This window comes from Callorhinchus milii, unplaced genomic scaffold, assembly GCF_018977255.1.
Source record: "Callorhinchus milii isolate IMCB2004 unplaced genomic scaffold, IMCB_Cmil_1.0 Scaffold4, whole genome shotgun sequence".
Classification (NCBI taxonomy): domain Eukaryota; kingdom Metazoa; phylum Chordata; class Chondrichthyes; order Chimaeriformes; family Callorhinchidae; genus Callorhinchus; species Callorhinchus milii.
This window is the reverse complement of record NW_024704745.1, coordinates 68,528,395-68,548,926: the sequence shown is the minus strand read 5'-3', so window position 1 is coordinate 68,548,926 and position 20,532 is coordinate 68,528,395. Positions and strand designations below refer to the sequence as shown.

The 20,532-nt window shown below is 41.3% G+C and overlaps 1 protein-coding gene across 3 annotated transcripts in view; it reads left to right on the top strand.

The window, feature by feature from the left end:
- atp8a2 (ATPase phospholipid transporting 8A2) overlaps nucleotides 1-20,532 on the top strand; it is a 285,157-nt gene that overhangs the window by 204,616 nt on the left and 60,009 nt on the right. For all 3 annotated transcript variants that reach the window (XM_007900625.2, XM_042333953.1, XM_042333952.1), the window contains 2 exons: nucleotides 12,995-13,069; nucleotides 14,232-14,354. In XM_007900625.2, the coding sequence (XP_007898816.1) occupies nucleotides 12,995-13,069; nucleotides 14,232-14,354 (198 nt within the window). The remainder of the gene's footprint in view (nucleotides 1-12,994; nucleotides 13,070-14,231; nucleotides 14,355-20,532) is intronic.

Here is a 20,532-nt window from a genome sequence, read left to right as displayed (position 1 = left end):
TTCTCGAGGTGAAAAACACCAAAAGGCCCATCATGACTTAAAGTTGAAGAGTGGTAAATGTTATGAAAATAGATCCATCTATTTTTATTTAGAATCAATGAACCGGTATCTAGATGTGCGTATGGAGTCAAAAGTGTGATTTTACCTTTCATGTGATTTTATCAGAAATCTCTTCTGAAAGGTACTCCAGCAAATTTTCACAACACAGCCAGTGAAGTGAAGGAAGTTTGGACAAGTTTGTTATAATATTGAACTACTTCAAAGTACTTTTCTTCAAGGAATCGGGAGCTAAACAATACCCCTCTTCCTGCTTGCCAGGCCTCTGATTCTTGAGTCATTTAGTTTCCACACAAGTTATTTCCTTAAAAGGAATGGGTCAGTATAAGCCTTGTTGGCTCAGATAGGACCAATCTCTCCTCTCCTCTAAAGTTGTGGGTTCAAGCCCCATGTTAATACTTGAGCTCATAGTTTAGGCTGACTCTCCTGTGAAATTCTGGAAGAGGAATGAATGCTTAAAGGTGTTATCCTTGGAAGTAGATGTTAGATTATTAACAGGTTCTGTCTGTCTATTCATGTGGACATTAAAGATCTCCTGACACCGTTCAAGAGAGAAGGGAAGTTTCTTCCAGTATCCAACACAATTCTCCAGATTAATTATTCATTCATTCATTCATTCATTCATCTCATGGCTGATTGTGGGAACTTGTTGCCTCAAAACCGGTCACTGCACTTCACTGTAAATGCATCTGAAATGTTTAGAGATGTTTTGATGTGATAAGATGGTATAAAAACACAGGGTGGAGCTTCATTCTATCGTGGTTTGGATTCAAGTGTGAGCATGTCCTCAGCCGTCCTCTCAACCTGAAACAAGCTATCTAAGGTAAAATGTAACTGTGTTTAGCAGCACTGCCTGACCTCTCAAAGAGCCCAAGACAAAATAATTTGACTTCATCCACAGGCTCAGTTAGTGAGAGCAAAAGGGTAGCTTGAGTTACTCACTTCACTGGGCAACTTTGCTGAAATACAATGTAGCCCTGTTATAAAGTGAATTTGATTATAACACGGTTACAGTGTGGACCCCATTCTCTGTGGATGCGTGTACTCAGCTTGCTTGTCTTCAATATGCCATCCAGCTGCGCTAAAATGAATGACTTCTGGGTTATTTGGTTGCCGCCCACGTCACTTTCTGTTCCCCGCCCTTTTTGTTCACAATTATCACGGAGCCTGTCTGAGTGGGTGAGGGAGAGAGGCTGGCCAAAGAGGCTATGCGTTTCCCTTTACAGTCTCCTTGCCTTTCGTAAGCTCTCGGGAAAGTGTTCCTCCTTTCTGGTCTTGGAGTTTCAGGAACTCGTCAAGCCATAGAGAAGGTACCCATTAGGCCCTGACAAACCAAGGATTCTCTCCCAGTTTTCTGACTATCCAACTTGTAAGCAGAATGAGATTTTTAGCTGGGTTTTTTTACTTTTATTTACAAAAAATGTTTGAAAATAACCTCCTTTGTTCAGGATAACCATTGGGACAAGTGTTGAGTGGGCAGTTACATCTACAGCTTGTGATACAAGTGTCTGAGCCTCTGCAGTAAACTGGCTATTTAAGGAAGGATTATCATTAGAAACGAACCGCTCGCAATCAAGGATTTCTTAGGCAATAGGAAAGGGCAGTGGAGGGTGGGGGTCGAGAGAGTTAGCTGGGTGGGGTGGGGGGTGGTGAGAGGGAAGCTGAAATGGTTGCAGCCATGCACATTTTCAGTAACATTGCCAATAACGGTAATTTTGAACTATTTCAAAGATGTGCAGTGCAGTCCACCGTGCTGATTGTGAGCAGACCTGCTTCCATTTCTGTCCCTCTACCACCTACACTCTGCTGGAGTTCCTGGCTTGCAAACCATTAATGTCCGACGCCAATAATGCCCCCTCTAAGTAAATATTGATTGTCTGCCTGCATCGTGTTCTCCATTGAAAGATACTACATGTTCAGTTAGTGCATACCTTCAGCCCCTTGTCAAGTGGGATAAAAGTGTAAAAGGGGTGGTGGGGGAAGTTTCACTGGCGTTATTTTTCTTTCTCAACAATGACAGAGTGGCTTTGATTGATTAGTTGATTCAATTTGTGGTTTCTGTGAGAATGGAGGCTGTCAAACAACCCAACATTACATCACACAATCTTTCACTTTCTATTGACCAGCCCAGGTGTGTGCATTCAAACAGTAATAACTTCATTCTCCCCTAATCACCCATGGATCCTGCTTCCTTGTTCCATTTTATTCAGGTTAAAGCTCAGCCCCGGTTTAACCGTTCGCTATTGCATATTGTGATCTTAACGTAATTGTTCTTTTAATGGGGCAGTGAATTAATTTGGAGAGGAATGGGACCTCGGTTGAGGAGTGTCACAAGCTAAATTACTGCTGGATCGAGAGATGATGTGTGCAGGCTGGATCATTTCAACTGTGCAGTAATAATACATGTTAAAAAATGTAATCTCCTGTTCATATAAAGCTCACGGTGTCAACCTGACTCATTTGGTGGTACTCTTGCCTCTGAGTTAGAAATTGTGAGTTGAAGCCCCATTTGGTGACTTTGAGCTCACAATCTAGGCTAATATTCCAGTGTGGCTGTGGTGGTGCATCCTTCAGATGAAATGTTAACTCAATACACCCCCAGATAAAGTTGGTCATTCATTTCATGGCTGTTTGTGGGACATTGCTATACATAAAATTGGCTACCGCATTTGCCTGAAAAATATTGCACTTTGCAATAAATCCTATGAAGCCTTTTGAATTGTCCTCCCGTGATGAAAGGCATTATAATAATAATAATCCTTGCATTTGATATAGGACCTTATTACATCTTCAAAACATCTCAAGATGCTTTACAATATACGGTAAAGTGAATTGACTGTATATTTTGTGGACGAAATGCAGCAGCCAATTGTGCACAGCAGTGTCCCACAAACAATCGTGGATTGAAGTGACCAATTTATTATTATTATTTTTTTGAAGGAATTATTACCCCTGGAAAAGCGATCCGCCAATCGACTAACAACCGGGTTCCTACTTACTGCTAGGTAAACAGAGTCGTGTTATATCAAATGCAAGGATTTTATCTCATGCAACTGACCATTCTTACTATTATGAGCACAGAGCATGAGAGTCACTAGGTAGTGTTAATGGGGCAATTCTAGTCAACTCCGACATCATCTACAACCTGGCCTTTCCAGCAGCAGTCACCAGAGTGCCCAAACTTACACCGCGTCTGCAATCGTACCTTACACCTAGTCTGCCCCTACCTTCTGGAACTCCAACTCAGAATCCCATTGCCTTACGTCCTCCCTTGCCACCTTGATTCCAAGCCCCAGCACGGGTCCAAATCCTTGATTGTTCAGTATCTTGAGATGTCATCCCAGTTAGAGAGGAGGCAAGATAGAGGAGCAGAGGAGAGGAATTCCAGTGATTTGGGGTACAGTGACTGAAGTGCGGACTTAATAATAATAATAATTTGGTCACTCATTCCACGACTGTTTGTGGGACACTGCCGTGTGCAATTGGCTGCCACGTTTTGCCCACAAAATATACAGTCAATTCACTTTACAGTATATTTTGTGAAGTGCTTTGAGATATCTCAAAGACGTGATAAGCTGCTATATCAAATGCAAGGATTATTATTCTACAAGTGAGTAAATCCTGTGAAGCGCTTTGAGAAATCCTCCTGAAAGGCGCTGTATCAAATGGAAGATTATCATTATAATACTTATGGAGTCTGCCAATGATGATTGAGCCGAGACCCTCATACATGCATTCATAAAATCGAGGCTGGATTATACAAACTCCCTGCTTGTTAGCCTCTCCCAGATCATGCAAAATTCTGCAACCCGTGTCCTCTCCCACACCAGGCTCCAAGACCCCTCACCCCCATCTTCGCCCGACTCCACTGGCTTCCTATCACACAGGATACAGTTCAAGATCATAGTCCTCACTTACAAAGCCCTCATGGCCTTGCTCCGCTCTACCTCTGCGACCTCCTAACCCCCTTCAGCCACTCTGTCCCCACCCTCTGTAACTCCAACCTGCAGGCCCTCCGCCTCGCCCCCTCCCTTGCCTCCTTCAAGACCCATCTCAAGACCCTCCTCTTCGACCGTGCCTTCGGTCACCCTCCTTCCCCCTCTGCCCTCCACCCTCCCTGATCCCGACCCCCAGCTCGGGTCTGAAGCATTGATTATCCAGCGCCTTGGGAAGTGCCGACATGAAAGGCACTACACAAATATAATTTGTTGATGTTGTTGTGAGGGGAATAGGAGGGGCGAAGGCTCGTATGGAGTATGTAAACTGGCATGGAGTACTTGGGTCATGTAGCTTGTTTCAGTGCTGTATCACTCTATGTAGCTAGTGCGTAAATATACTGCCCAGAGCAGCACGGACAAACACATCAAAGGTCCAAAATTCCATCTATTCTTAGCCTGTAAAATCATTTTATCTTAAAATTTAAGATCATGGAGAATTGTGGGAAAACCTTACCTTCAGTCTTAATTTGGAAATCGGTTTTCCGAAGTTCTTAAAAAGTGGCTTCCAAATTGAGACAGAAATATAGAATTTTTCATTATTTTGCGCAATGTTAAATTTGAAAACAAAATGGTGTTGAGGGCTAAGGCTAGGTGGAATTTTCGACCCTCTACAACCGAGGACACCACGATTGGCTTCAGTGCAGCTGGGAAAGGAGGGGAGAAATCACTCCTGAATGCTAACCACTGATCCCTACAGTAAAGTCATGTGTGTGGATACCAGACAGTTACAACATAGGGTTCAACTTCCAGTGTTGAATAACATGAGAATACTTGCTGTCCAGCTGCACATATGAGAGCCTTGTGGGGGAGGTGATGGAAGGTGTCTGTGGAATGACAGCCTAGCGAGAGTCAGCACTTTTAGGAGAGGAGGAGAGAGAGAGAGTTGGTGATTACTATACCCTCACTCCCAAGGAACATCGGCTAAATCGGTTGTGCAGAAGTGTCCTCCACGCACAGAGAAGTGCCTGAGTTATGAAGTGCTGACTAAGCAGGACAACAAATTTATATTGTGGGGGGCATTCGTAAATTATAATTTACTTGGCCTGTGTCGTGCTGCTTAGTAACCGCGTGGTGAAAATTGAGCGCTTGGGAATTACAAACGATGTGTTCAGCAGAGTTGGGCTCGAGAATGTTAGCAAACTGGATGCTATGCTGTATTAAGCCAGTGTGTTCCTTATTTGCTACAGTGATGAGATAGTTGACCCCAGGAATCAGTGTAGTTATTAGTGTCAGTGGATTTAGACTCCATTCCACCCCACTGGCTGAGGTTAACTAATTATTTTCTACGTGAAGCAATCACAGTGTTAAGCGTCCTTGTTGAATTATTGAAGTAACGCAGAATAAGTGCCAAGTACTCAATGTTAGCAAGTTGTTATGTAGGCAATCTGCTCTCCGCTACTCAACACTAAAAATAACTCCAGTGCCTTATCTTGTGTGTGGTACTAATATCACTGTGGACAAAAAAATTTGAATTCTTCTTTCCAAGTAGGTCAATGCTGGCATATATTTACTTCCCCTATTATTTTCTGTGTCCCTGCAGATGGAATGAATGTTTTATGGGCGACCGAAATTACCGGTTCGATGTGTGGTGGGGTTGGGGCTGGGATGCATCTGCATTTAGAATGCAGAGCACTGGGGCCAGTCACTTAGTAGTGGCACGGAATGTGTTACACGAAAAGGAGTGTCAATAATGATCAAAATGCCCTCAGGAGATTTAGTTATTCAGTGAGAATAACCGCGATGTCATGTGCCTAACTTTTTTCTGCAACTAAAATAAAGTAGAGACCTGTAGTGTACTGGTTAGAGCACTCGCCTCACAAGCGAGATGACCTGGGTTTGTTTCCCGTGGCAGGATGAAACATTAGGCTAGTTTCCTCTCTCCACACACCTCTGTTTATCAAGCAGTAATTAGGAACTCAGTCGTTAGTCGATTAGCGGATGGGTAAAAATCCCTTCAAAAATAAATGAATAATAATAATTTGGTCACTCAAACCATGACTGTTTGTGGGACATTGCTGTATGCAATTGGCTGCTGTGTTTCTCCCACGAAATATTGTCAATTCACTTTGCAGTATATTCTGTGAAGCGCTTTGAGACGTTTCATGGGTAAGGCGCTAAATCAAATGCAAGGATCATTAATAAAATAAAGCCAGTACCTGGAAAGCCACTTATTCAAGGGAAGGACAGAGTGGGGTATAACTGGTATTTCAGGAGTTTGGAACTCCTGGCATATATTCAATTCTGACATATCAAATAAACATCTATCAGGAAATGCCAGAGGTGGACCCCAACCTGGCACTCTTGAGGATCGCTGCTTTCGAATGCCAGATAGTGGGCTATTAAATAATAATAATAATTAGTGGTAGTAATTAATAATCCTTACCTTTGATATAGAACCTTTCACATCTGGAGCACATCTTAAAGAGCTCCACAGGATTTAACTGTAAATTGTAGTGTAAAGCACTCTGAGATGCAGTTTGTTGTAGTGACTGTTTATTTTGTAGGTGAACGCAGCAGGCAATTTGTGCAAAGCAATATCACACAAACAGCTATGAAGTAAGTGACTGATTTTATTTGGGGGATTGTTGGCCAGGACATCAGGAGAAACTCCCGTTTCTTTTCGAGTAGTATCATGGGATCTTTAATGTCCACCTGAACAGGCAAACAGGAAGTCAGTTTAACATCTCATTTGAGGGATGGTACCTCTTGACAAGGACATAAATTAAGGATAAACACAAGAAGACAAAAGGGGAAGGTAAACTTACACAGAGGTTTGTTAGAATGAGTTGTTGAAGCTGAGTCCTTAGCAACATCTAAAAAAGAATTGGATCAATTCTTCAGGTATTCATGGGTATGTGGGCCGAGTAATACAATAGGATTCGAGTTGGTTGCACCAGCACAGGCAAGATGGGATGAACGGCCTCCTTCTGTGCTGTAAACGATCAATGATTAAAGGTCAACTGTGGCTGCTGTTCTTTGAGCCTTTCCTTGCTCTTCCCTGAAGTGTCTGATGTGATTCATTGTTCAGCAGTAATGTCTGCATGTTTGACAAGCCAATCTGGTGACGTATAGCAGAGTAAAAACTGCCACCCGTATAACTGATGTCCACTGTCAAGTATGCCAACAACAGCATTAATCTCAAGGCAATGGCTTCTGGCTAGCTTTTCCCAAGCTGTCAGCCCCGTTTGTCATTATTTACATAATTATGGTGAGTTTGCAGCAACAACCAGACCCTTTCCAAATGTATAACAGCAAAGTCAAATTGCTACGCTGGTGAGAAAGTGAATAGGTTTAAATAATATTAATAAGAAGAATCCTTGCATTTGGAATAGTGATTTTCATGTCAGAAAGACGTCTCAAATCCCTTCACAGAATATACTGTGAAGTTTATTGACTGTATTTTGTAGGGTAAACAAAGCAGCCAGCTAAGTCCTGTAGCTTAGTGGTTAGCAAGCGAGAGGACCTGGGTTTGATTCCCAGCAGGCGAAATGTTGGGCAAATTTCCTTACTCCAGACGCCTGTTTACCAAGCAGTAATTTGGAATCCAGTTGTTTGTTGATTGGCGGATGGCTTTTCTGGCGATAATAATTCCTTCAAAAAAAATTGGTCACTTCAACCCACGACTGTTTGTGGGACACTGCTGTGCGCAAATGGCTGTTGCGTTTCGCCCACAAAATATACAGTCACTACACTTTACAGTATATTTTGTGAAGCGCTTTGAGAAATGCAATAAACCACTGTAATATGACGCTAGAATTTTCACCCCAGTATTTTTTTATTTTTTTTACCGGCCAGATGGATAGCAAACTACTTTCCAGCCGTGTAAATTCTAATGCGCCTAGATTTCAAAAGAAAAGCAGAGAGAACTTATAATAAACAATAATCCTTCATTTGATATAGTGCCTTTTCATGTATTCCAGATGACTCGAAGCACTTCACAAAATAAACTGTAAAGTGAATTTACTGTACATTTTGTGGGCGAAACACGGCAGCCAATTGCTCACAGCAGTGTAGGCAGCATCAAGCCAAGCAAAATCGCAAAGCTGAGAGGTGCACAATTCCTCTTGTGGTCGACGTGGAGCTGAGATTCAGCTGCAAATAGCGGGCTCTGCATAACAGCGTGGGGATTAGACCAGCATGCACACAAGCCAATTCATTGGTCAGGTGTCAGAGCTGGAATGGTATTTACATCAGCTGCAAAGGAAAAGGTTTTGACTGACAAGATGATTTATGGAGACAAGCAACTGGAGCCTTTGTTCAAAAGTTTACATTGGCGGGTAACAACATGACGGGAAAAGCAGGCTTTCAGTGCTGAAGTCCATTATGTCTGGTCCAATTGCAAGGTCAACACAATTTTCAAGGCATTGTGAGGTCTCCCTGTATTTATAACCAATTCAGGGCCCTCAAGCTACCTCAGCCACAGGAGAGGGAAGGAATAATTTGTGCTGGCCAAAGCCACTTTTTAAATATACTTTTTAACTGTACTGTACCTACATGACTCCTGATTCTAACCCCCAGCTCAGGTGCACATCCTTGACTGTCCAGCGCTTTGGGATGTCCGCCCGACCTGAAAGGTGCTATACAAATGTAATTGGTTGTTGTAGTTGTTAGTATGGCGTTTAGGTGTCATCCTGGCTCATGCACTCTGGCCTCTGAGTAGGAAGGTTGTAGCTTCAGTGAGGACTTTGAATTCATGGTCTACTGAAGATCCGCATTGTTGGAGGTGCAGTCATTGAGATGAGATGTTAAAATGAGGTCCTGTTCAGATAGACATTAAAAGTCCCACGACACTACTGGGAAACCTTTACATCCCCTGTTTATCTAATTCCAGAGAGAATCAGGTGCAGGTTGGCAAGAACTAAGGTTTGGTGACCCCACAGTGTTGGGGTACTGCCCAAGATGAAAACATGAAAAGGTTCTCTGTAAGTTTTTTATGCAGTCTGGAAAACCAACTTCAAAGTTAAGACTGAGTTTAACGATTTGTCAAATTCTGCTCCCTATAAAGTGCTATGTAAATAGAGTAAATCTAGACCCAGGTGGAATTTCTGCCCATTTGTTTTTAGTTATGATTTATTTCCACATTGCTCAAAAACTGTTTACTTGCCTGAACGTCTGAGACTTTCATAATATTGGGAAACCAACGCCGGTTATCAGAGATCTCTCTATGTGCTTCATTGAGCAGAGCTCTCCTTGGCGTACAATTAGAGCAGTGGGGAGCGCTGGGAGCGAAAAGCTTTCACCTCTGAATCATTCTGCTGCAAGTGTGGTGGACTTTCACAGCATGTCTTTTTGGCAAATCATCAAGATTGACCACCAAATGAGTGAGCTGTCAGACAGCATCAATTGTGATTTAAATCAAAAGTGATAAAGTTACATAGAGTAAAAGTGAAATCTAAATGGTAAAGTTAGGTGTCAGCACGGCTCAGTTGGTAGCACTCCAGCCTCTGAGTCAGAAGGGTTGTGGATTTAACACACACTGTGGGACTTTGAACTTATATAGTCTCGGCTGATGCTCCAATGCAGTGCTGGGGGAATGCTATGTTGTTGGAGGTGCAGTTCTTTGGATGAGAAGTTAAACCAACTGGTTGTTCAGGTGGACGTTAAAAATCCCCTTGGGACTATTCGAAAAGGAAGCAAATTTCTCCCAGGAGTCCTGTCCAACAGTCCCCCAAATAAAATTGATTATTCAGTCTGTGGCTGTTTGTGGGACATTTAGCACAAATGGGCTGACATGTTTGCCTACATAACACTCAGTCACCCCACTTGATAGTAAATTCTGTGAAGCAAGCACTTTGAGGCGGCCTTCCAACTTGAATCAAATACAAGGATTATTATTACATATGAGCCCTGGAGACTTGCTCCTACATCTACTCTGGGGGAAGTGGTTCTATAGATAATTCACACCCATACAGTTGGTATAAGTTGGGCTGTCAAAGGTTCAAACACCAAACATCAACCAAATAGGTGTTTTCCCCCTGTCCTAATTGAAAGCAATGTGGAGTCAATAGCTAAAGCTAGATTCTACTTCCGCTTAACTATCTGTCGCAATACAACTGAGAGTTATAAACTGACCCTCTTTCAAAACCCATCTGTCAGGCAGTCGGTCGGTGGTCATGGATGTAAACGACCATGATCCTGGCACTTCTGCCTGAAATGCGCTCTAATGAGTATTTGGCCTCACACACACGCACACACTATTAAAACGTAACTGAATATTTAAACAGAAGTCGCAACATTAGCCTGAACATTCCATAGGAGCTGCAAAGTGCAGTAAATCACGTACTCTTTGACTGCAGTATTTTACAGAAAGACTTATGTTGGGAAATCAGGTCCGTTCGTAAACGTGGTTAATGTTTACTGCTTGGATTATGTCAGTCTGTTCTTCAGTGTTGAAATATTAGCCTGTGTTCTCTTCAATTCTTTTTTATGGCACAGAAAGCCATCAACATTATGTTATCCTTCAGCATCTCTACAGTGGAGAGAGATTGTATATTAGATTAGCCAAGTGGGTTCAAATCCCATGTCGGGACTTGGCACTAACATAGTCTATGTTGACACTCCAGTATCTAATACAGCTCTGGAAGTATGCTCCATTATCAGAAGTGCCATCCTTCAAATGAGTTGTTAAACCAAAGTTCTGTTTGCCCGTTTAAAATCCCATAGCAATCTTCAAAAAGAGAAGGAAGTTGGAATAAAATTGGTCATTCACTTCAAGGTTTTTTTGTGGGACATTGCTGTACACAAGTAGGCTTCCATGTCCTCCCACAAAACACATAGTCACTCCGCTTTACAGTATATCCAGTGAAATGTTTTGAGTCGTTCTCCTAACATGAAAGACACTATACCAAATGTAAGGCAGATGATTATTATTATTATTTTAATTGTTAAGTTACCATTGTTGGACTGTGGACTTATCCAACAGATACAGGCTGAATTTAGGGAACTTCTAAATTTTATTAATAATAGATACCAATAATACTTCCACTTGATCAAAGCTCTTCACAAGATTTACTGTGCATTTTGTAAGTAAATAGGGCAGTCAATTTGCGCACAGAAATGTCTCACAAAATAGTCTGAATGACCAATTTTACCTGGAAGATGGTTGATCGGGTCACCAGGTGAAATTCCCTTCTATTTTCAAATAGTGCCTTGGGATCTTTAATGTCAACCCGAAGAGGCAGATGATTTTCTGAACAAATTCCTCATCATCTGTTCCTTCTAGCACTGCAGGACTTCAAGCTAAAATAGCACACCATTGCCATACAACAACGTGCTTTTAACAACAACAACTTCCATTGTCATACCAACAACAACAACTTGCATACTCCAGGCTCAAACCTTGGCAGATTGAAGCATTATCCCTGATCCGAGCTTTTACGAATCACTGCTCAATGTGTTTGATGAACGTTTTTATTGAAATGGATCCAAATGAAGTTTCCTGTTGATGTAAACTGGGCAGGGAATTCCCAAGAACAAGAGAAAACCCAGTAATGGTTATGTCAACACAGGCCAGTCAGGCCATTGCGTGAAGGTCATCTCATATCAAGTGCCTCGGACACACTGATGGTCGTGCTCCAACAGCAACCAGAATGAACCAAAAATAGAACAAACCTCTGAATGAATTGAGAACAACAACAATAACAACTTACATTTCTATAGTACAGAGTAACATCTCGGACTCTACAGAAACGGTGCTGGACATCAGATCGGGGGTGGGAGGTGGGGAGATGACAGTACGCAACTTTTTTATTATAAGGGGGTAGAGCACACTTGTGAAGGTATTTCAGGTCTGCGATATATCTTTTGATTCTCGTCACTATTGTAACTGTTTTTGCTTTGCTGTTGCAGTTCACTGCATTATCCAAATGTTTTGTCCTGTACTGTAACCCGCTCTTGGGTGCCCAGTATTCTGAGTACATTCCTCAATGTGTCAAGGAGCTGAATGACATCCGCATTGCTTTCATTGTTGTATCGACTCAAACAATAGGAAAATAATATATTTCACAGTAGCACTCGTTACTTCATATAGAGACTAGACTATAGCTTTCTTTGTCTGAAGTCAAAGGAACTCCCTCTTCTTGATGTGTACAAGGAGTCTGTCTCATAGTGCTATTCACAGGATTTGTTCGGGAATCTAGAAATAATAATCCTTAAATGTGATGAAGCGTCTTTTGCATTTCACATTATAAGGCGCTATATCAAATGCAAGGATTATTATTATAATAAGAGTTTGAATGAGTGTGGCTGTGGTGGGTAGTGAGTGAAACGTGAGCACTTTAAAGCACTGAGACCAAAGAGCATGTCTCAGCCTCGATCAACACAGGTGAACATTAGTTTAGTTTGCAAAGCACACTAAATATAAATATTTATATTATATATAATATAAATATAAAATATATATTTATATTTAATATAAATATCGCTTTACAGAATATACTATAAAGTGAATGGACTGCATGTTTTATGGGCAAAACGTGGCAGTCAATTGTGCAGAGCAGTGTCCCACAAACATATTATTTTTTAAAATATTAATATTAAATATATTAAATATATTTAATTTAATATTTTAATAAAATAAATATATTTAATTTAATATTAAATTCAATATAAATTTGTATTTTACATAAAAAATAAATATAAATATAAATTTATGTTTATTTATCTATTTATAAATATAAATATATATTTTTGCCCAGCTGACCCCCAAAAAATCATTTGAAGGCATTGACCATGTAAAAGAGGTGGAGAATGTTTTACGGCCTTTATCACATTATTCTAACAAGGTAAGCAGTAATACTTCTAAATTATGGCTTCTTCACTATAATTATATATTATTCGTGTACTTACTTACTCTATGTTGAATTTTGCTCTATTACTGTTTCTCGGCAACTTGCTGTTCAAGTGATGATTTTGAACTTGCTTTTCTTTCTCTGTTGCAGCTTTGGTTTGCGTTTGTCAATGGGTTTTCAGGACAGATTCTCTTTGAGAGATGGTGTATCGGGCTGTACAATGTGGTGAGTGTGTTTTACTTGAATACTCCGTGTTGGTGAAATTTGCCTAGACGCATCAACACAAGTTGGAAAAGGAGTGTTGAATACACACTTCGGGGTCAAAATTGTGATATTCATCCAAACTATCTAAACTTCAGGTCAATCTAAACCTCTGTTGCCCATTTCATGCACCCCTGCCTGCTCCGCCCCTCTAATAGCCATCAGTCATCTTGCCCCCTATCTCTGGAACTTAAATACTTTCCCCAAACTCTTTCTCTCTATGCTTTTAAATCCTTTCCCCCTCCCTTCCATCTTGAGTTCCTGCTCAGTCTTTGCATAAAGGTGCTATGTAAGTGTAAATTGTTGTTGCTTGCGTGGAAAGCACTCTCTCAGGGCCTACTAGCGAAATATTATTCTGCTCTGATTGAGATAGAATAATAATAACATGGAGTCCTGTAGCTTAGTGGATAGACCATTCTCTTCGCAAGTGAGAGGACTGAGTTCGATTCCCAGCAGGGCAAAACGTTGAGCAAGTTTCCTTACTCCACACGCCTCTGTTTACTTGCAGTAGATAGGAACCAGGTCGCGAATCGATTGGCAGATCGTTTTTCCATGGATAATAATCCCTCAAAAAAAATAATAATTATTTGTGGGACGCTGCTGTGCATATCGACTGCCATGTTTAGCCCACAAAACATACAGTCAATTCACTTTATAGAATATTCTGTGAAGCGCTTTAAGACGTCTCAAAGACGTGAGTATAGCGCTGTACCATATGCAAAGATTATTATTATAATAATCTCGATGACATGATAAGGCACTATATCAAATCCAAGGATTATTATTATTGGCCATTATTCACTGAATGAGCTCTTGAGCACAGTTTTCAGTGTTTGTAGCTTTATTTGGATGTAAATGATTTACTTTGGTAAGGAATTTGTGATTAACTGACTGTAAAGTTTGAGTGCTGTAAGTTCACAAGATCACAAGGGAGGATGAAGAAAGCCCTTTGGCCCATTTGTGCTTGTGCTTCCGGAATACCCACCCTATCGTCCTCCCATTACAGGATCGAGCCAGTATCCTGACCTCTACCTACCTTCCTGGTAACTGTTCCCTCTGAGTACAGAAAGACGTTGAATTATTGTCTCCCCAAGCTCTTATTTTCTTCTGTCTTTTTGCCCTCTAGATATTCACTGCCTTACCTCCCCTCGCACTGGGCATCTTTGAGAGGATGTGCACTAAGGAGAGTATGCTGCGCTTCCCACAGCTGTACAAAATTACACAGAATGCAGATGGCTTCAATACAAAGGTGAGGAGTGCTTCTAACTCCATCACAATGTGTAGTTTATGCTCGCTCTAGATCGATCTGTAATTTTTTTTCTCCAGTGTGGTCAAAATAAGGCACCCATTTCTCTCAGGTTTATAACTTATAACTGTCGATTGTGAATACTCTGTGCACAGTGTGTGATCTCTAATATTACACTGGTGATGGAGGAGAAAAATACTTAGAAGACCTAAATGAGGGCCTGAGATTTCAGTGAGATCTTGACTGCGGTTTGACAACATGGAAGGTGGCGTCTCCGAGTTTATTCACAGGATGCTCCCCAGACAACGGTCCGGGCTTTTCATTGTGATTTGGATCTTACTGCTATTCCAAAGTCGGGAGGGGGGAGGATTATATCTAAACATTTGTAATACCATTACTTAAAAAGGGACCAGCACGTGGTTTAGAAATGCTGCAGTTTGGGCCCTAATGTGTTTTGCTACCAACAGCATTTCCTCAGTGTAACAGTACCAATCAGACACTTTACCAGCTCCATTTTGGTAGACTATCTGATTGGGAGCCAGTTTACAGGCAATGAGTACATGGGTTTGTGAAGTCAGGGTGGATACAGTCGTAAGTAGGATTCAGTAGTAAGGGAAGCCTCATAAAGGATACATGATACATCCTCATTGGAAGGAGTAGGATTGATGGGATGGTGCCAGATCATGTTTTCTTGTTCAGCACTTGTGTGGGAGACTGTACTATAGCCTATCTAATTCTAGTGAGTCCCTCAAAGAGCTTCTATTTGATGGAAACATTGCAACATGGATAGAAAGTTGGTTAAAGGATAGGGAACGGGATGGGAGTACAGGATTATTATTTGCAATGGAGAGATGTAAATAGTGATGTCCCCCAGGGACAGTGTTAGGACCACTTTTCTCCATTAATATCAATGATCTGGATCCTGGTCCAAGGGGCACAATTGGTAAGTGTACAGATGATATGAAAATAGCACCCTCTCTGCCCGTCTTCAGCTTTCCTGAAAACTTTCCTCTTCAAACGTGTCTTCGGTCATCTCACCTCTCTTTCCAGTTCAACCTCAAGCAATACCGCTGTTAAGCATTCCAAGATGCTACCTGCAGGAAGTCGCTATATAAATACCAGTTGTTATTGCGTTTATATGGTCTATTACAAATGGCATGTTATAGACCTGAACGCTTAGTCTAGTCACTGCAGTTTTTTTCATCAGCCGAGTGTTTGACACACACGGAAATCTGTCCTGTTTAAGGTGTGCTAGTCTGGCTTAGCACTCTCGCCTCTGAGTCAGAAGGTTGAGCTCACATAGTCCACCTGACATTCCAGTGCTTTGCTGGGGGGAGGGGAAGAGGGGCTGCGATGTCCAAAGCACAGTCCTTTTGGTGAGACAATAAACCGAGGCCTGGTCTGCCTGTTCACATGGATGTTAAAGATCGTGTGACACTACTCAAAAAGGGAAGAATGTTTCTCCTCATATCCTGGCCAAAAATCCCACAGACAAAATTGGTTCAAAATTCACTTTGTTGGTGTTTATGGGACTTTGCTGTGCGCAAATGTCACATTTGCCCACAAATACAAATCACCAGTAACAACTTGCATTTATATTGCACCCTTCACTTAGGTAGCATCTCAGGACAGTGACAAATACACAGTCTCTACACTTTACAGTGTATCCTGTGAAGTGCTTTGAGACATCCTCCTGATGTGAAAGGGATTGTTATCAAATGGAAAGATTATTTATATATTATAATCAATAATAATTATTATTAATAATAATGAGAGTATACAAAGGAAGTACTGAGAGTTCCACATATGTATGGAAATTTCCTTTTGTCTGGAATTGATTGTGGCGGAACACATCTTGCTGACCTAATCGCAGAAGGTTTTAGATGCAGGTTGGCAGAAGCCAAGACTTGCTGTATATTTGTAGGCAATAGCAGAAATCAGTGTCCACACAGTAAGGTGCCACAAGCAGCCATATACTTAATTGATGCAACATTAATTAATGGTGGTCTTTTCCACACACTGTATCAGTGACTCGCTGAAAGAGAGGGGGTGGAAACTGTTAATCTACAGTCCTGCTTGAAGCTAGCTGAATTTTATATCCCTGCCCTCCAGTACTAAAACCACAATTTAAGTTAAGTGATCTGTTTTTTCTGGCACTGGACCAGCTTGTTAATAGTTCCTTAGAACTGTAAAATGTGATAAAGTTAATCCATTACAAAGGTCATAGATTCTGTTCCCATGGTCCTTTAATAAATCTGCAAGACTTGTAGTGCAATCATTGTCCAATTATTAAGTGAGATGATGGCTTGCTGTTTCACAGCTATTTTTCCAAAGTCCTCCGGCTTGTTGCACAGTTGTAGCTATTAATGTCTTTCAGTGGCATGTCTAATTAGGGTCAAAGTATTAAACCAGATCCACACAGCCTCCGTGCACATTCCTGATGTTTTATGTATTTGTGTAGTTTTTTTAAAACCATTGGGGAAATAGTCTAACCTACATAACTCGTTCAAGCTTATCAGTTGGATTGTGTGCCAGTTTGTAAGATGCAAAGTCCCTCCTCTCACAATGTCCACATTACTCACTCTAGAAAGGAGGGTGGGTTGTCAGCAGCAAACATCTGATCAGTTACAAGATACACAAGATCAGTTCTGTAATTTGACCAAGTCACCAGGAATAAGTAATAAATAATAAAATTTGTTGCATTTAATATTGTGCCTTTAACATCAGGAAGACATCTCAAAGCCCTTTCACAGTAGATACAGTATTGTAAAGTGGAGTGACTGTATTTTATTGGCAAATACACAGCCAATTTGTGCACAGCAATGTCCCACAAACAACCATGAAGTGAATAGCTGGTTTTATTTGGGGGATTGTTAGCCAGGACAGCAGGAGAAACTCCCTTCTCTTTTTGAATAATGCCATGGGATCTTTAACACCCACCTGAACAGGCAGACATCTCATCCGAAGCTCGGCACCTTCAACAATGCAGTCAGTACACACCCAGCATTGTATTGGAGTTCCAGCCTAGACAATATGAGTTCCACTTTCCGTTGTGGGGCTCAAACCTACAACCTTCCGAAAGTAGGGCAGAAACCAGGCTACACCTGCATACAGATCTGGTCGCCAAAACTTAATGCGTCTGCCCAGGTCCTGGAGGCAGTGCAGAGGAGAACAATGAGGATGATGCCCAGTGTTAGGAGAATGAGGTACGAGCAATCATTAGACAAGTTACTGCTCTTCAGCCTTGAAAAGAGATGTCTCAAAAGGAACCTTATAGAAATATATAGATTTTAAATGAGATTGAGGAAATAAACCAGAAACAATCCTCTCAGATATTCCAAAGCAGCAGAACAAGAGGGCGCGGGTTTAGGATAGCAAAGGGCAATTTCAGGATAGGAATCAGGAAGTATTTTTTTCAAAAAGCTCAAAATAATAATAATTTGGTCAGACAATCAATGACTATTTGTGGGACACTGCTGTGTGCAATAGGCTGCTGCATTTTGCCCACAAAATACAGTCAATACACTTCACAGTATATTCTGTGAAGCCTTTTGAGATGTCTGAAAGACGTGATAAGGCGCTGTATCATATGCAAGGATTATTATTACTATTAGTAACTGGAATGAGTTACGAGGAATGGTGGTTGAAGCCAAGACCCTGGATTTATTTAAGAAACTGCTCAATACTATAACGGAAGGACAGAAGGGGGAAAGATGAGATCAGATGGGCTGAAGGATAATAATAATAATAATAATAATCCTAGCATTTGATATAGCGCTTTTCACGTCGGGAGGACGTCCCAAAGCGCTTCACAGAACACACTGTAAAGTGAATTGACTGTATATTTGTGGGCGAACGCGGCAGCCAATTGCGCACAGCAATGTCCCACAAACAGTCGTAGATTGAAAATGACCAATTTATTATTGTTTTTGTTTTTTGGAGGGATTATTATTAGGCGTGTGGAGTAAGGAAACTTGCCCAAGGTTTCGCCCTGCCTGGAATTGAACTCAGGTCTCTCACTTGCAAAGCGAGTGCTCTAACCACTGAGCTACAGGATCTTCTTTATCTGAACCTCTCTTATGGGTTTCAAGACAGAAGTATACTGGCATATGAAAGATAAAGGCTTGAAGGAGAATGGGAATAAGGCAGGACATTGGAATTAAATCTGACAGCCAGTGCAGATCTAATGGCCAAATGGCTCCTTGTGTGCAGTAAATTTCTATTATTCTATGATCTTACCTTATCCATCAGAGTGCTTCTTAGATGTCCATCAATCCTCATTGATTGATTTCCTTCCACTCCCCTCAAACCAGGGACATTAAACCCCCTAATATCCTCTCTTCTTCCCCTCCTCCCCCCCCAGAACTGAGATCACCCGTTGACTGCACCTTATATTTGCATGTATAAATTACATTTGAAATTGGTGCATATTCCCCCTTCACCCCCCCCCCACCCCCAACTTGCTGTGTATGGTTAACTATAACTGCGACTTCTTTCAATGGAAGGAGAGAAAACAATTGCACTACTAAATGTGGGAAAGCATTTGTTTATATGGCTTTTTAAGAAAATAAATATTTGCCAGGTTTATTTTTACAATGTGATTTTTCTGCATCTCATGACCAAAAGAAAGGAAAATTGCTTGTAAGCAAATACCGCTTGAGTAGTTCAGAAGAGCCTGTGGTCACGATATGGTGGAAAGAATAAAATGTGTTAATTTTCTTGCTAAATGACTCAAGGTGACCTGGCATTCTTTGTACATGTGGAGAATGTATGGTGGTTGAGTGGGAGCTATGTGGCTTTGTGACATGACTGATCAAAGACCCGGGTAACCTATACCGGCTTGCTTTCCAGTGTCATATCAAGGTTGTGTTGTGTGACTGACTTTGCGAAGGATTAATTATCATGGACGTAATATTCTTATAGATGTGCCAAAGAGGAGGTTCTGGGCAAGATACCGGACGGGTTGGTTTCTGTTGCCAAAGCTGAAGCCTGCGAGGCCTGAACAGCCGCTTGGTGGGAAGTTAACACATTCGCTTTGGAATCATAGAATCTTATAGCACAGAAGGAGGCCATTCAGCCCATCGTACCTGTGCCGGCTCTTTGAAAGAGCTATCCAACTCACCCGCTCTTACCCCATAGCCCTACTAATTTTTCCTTTTCAAGTACCTATCCAATTCCCTTCTGAAAGCTACTATCGAATCTGCTTTCATCAACCCTTTCAGGCAGCAGATTCCAGACTATAACAACTTTATTTATGATATTTTGGAGGTAGGAAGAGAGAGGCTGTGTTAGAGTCAGAAGATTTTTTTGTGAGAATTTGAAGTTGGGCCTTAGTGGTACCTTCATGTCCTGTACAATCCTTAGTTCCTAAAGGAATGGCTTTCAGAGAGGATTCTGATATTTATTGCTTGAGTAAACCCAGCTTCTCTTGCCTGTTTTACTCTGTTCCCTTTCTGTGAGGATCCGTTTGTTTTTTCTTCTATTTGTGAGGTCTCTCCCAGCCAGGTGGTGAACGAGGATAGAAACACTGTTTCCACATTTTCTCTGGCCCTGTGGTAAATAAATCAAGAAATATTCAATCAAGAAAATGTATTTTGTTGGCGACTCTAAAGGTTGACCACCATTGGTTGATAATATTCGTGGAGTCCTGTAGCTCAGTGGTTAGAGCACTCGCTTTGCAAGCGAGAGACCCGAGTTCAATTCCAGGCAGAGGGCAAACCTTGGGCAAGTCTCCTTACTCCACACAGAGCCTAATAATAATCCCTCCAAAACCAAAAAACAATAATAAATTGGTCATTTTCAATCTACGACTGTTTGTGGGACATTGCTGTGCGCATTCGCCCACAAATATACAGTCAATTCACTTTACAGTGTGTTCTGTGAAGCGCTTTGGGACGTCCTCCCGACGTGAAAAGCGCTAGATCAAATGCAAGGATTATTATTATTATTATAATATTGGATTGCTCCCAGAATTTTAGTTTGTTGTCTAGTGAGTCATAATCGCATTTTTCCTCTCTTCTCCAATGCTCCACCGACTTTTCCTTGAAAGTGCACTGGACAAACACGTATACATTACCTGGTGGCTCTGAATACTGTTTTAAACCCCAGACTAAATCTGTTTCTACCCAGATAAGATGGACAGGTTTTTCACAGCCTCAAAGTGGAATGTCTCAGTAGCAGG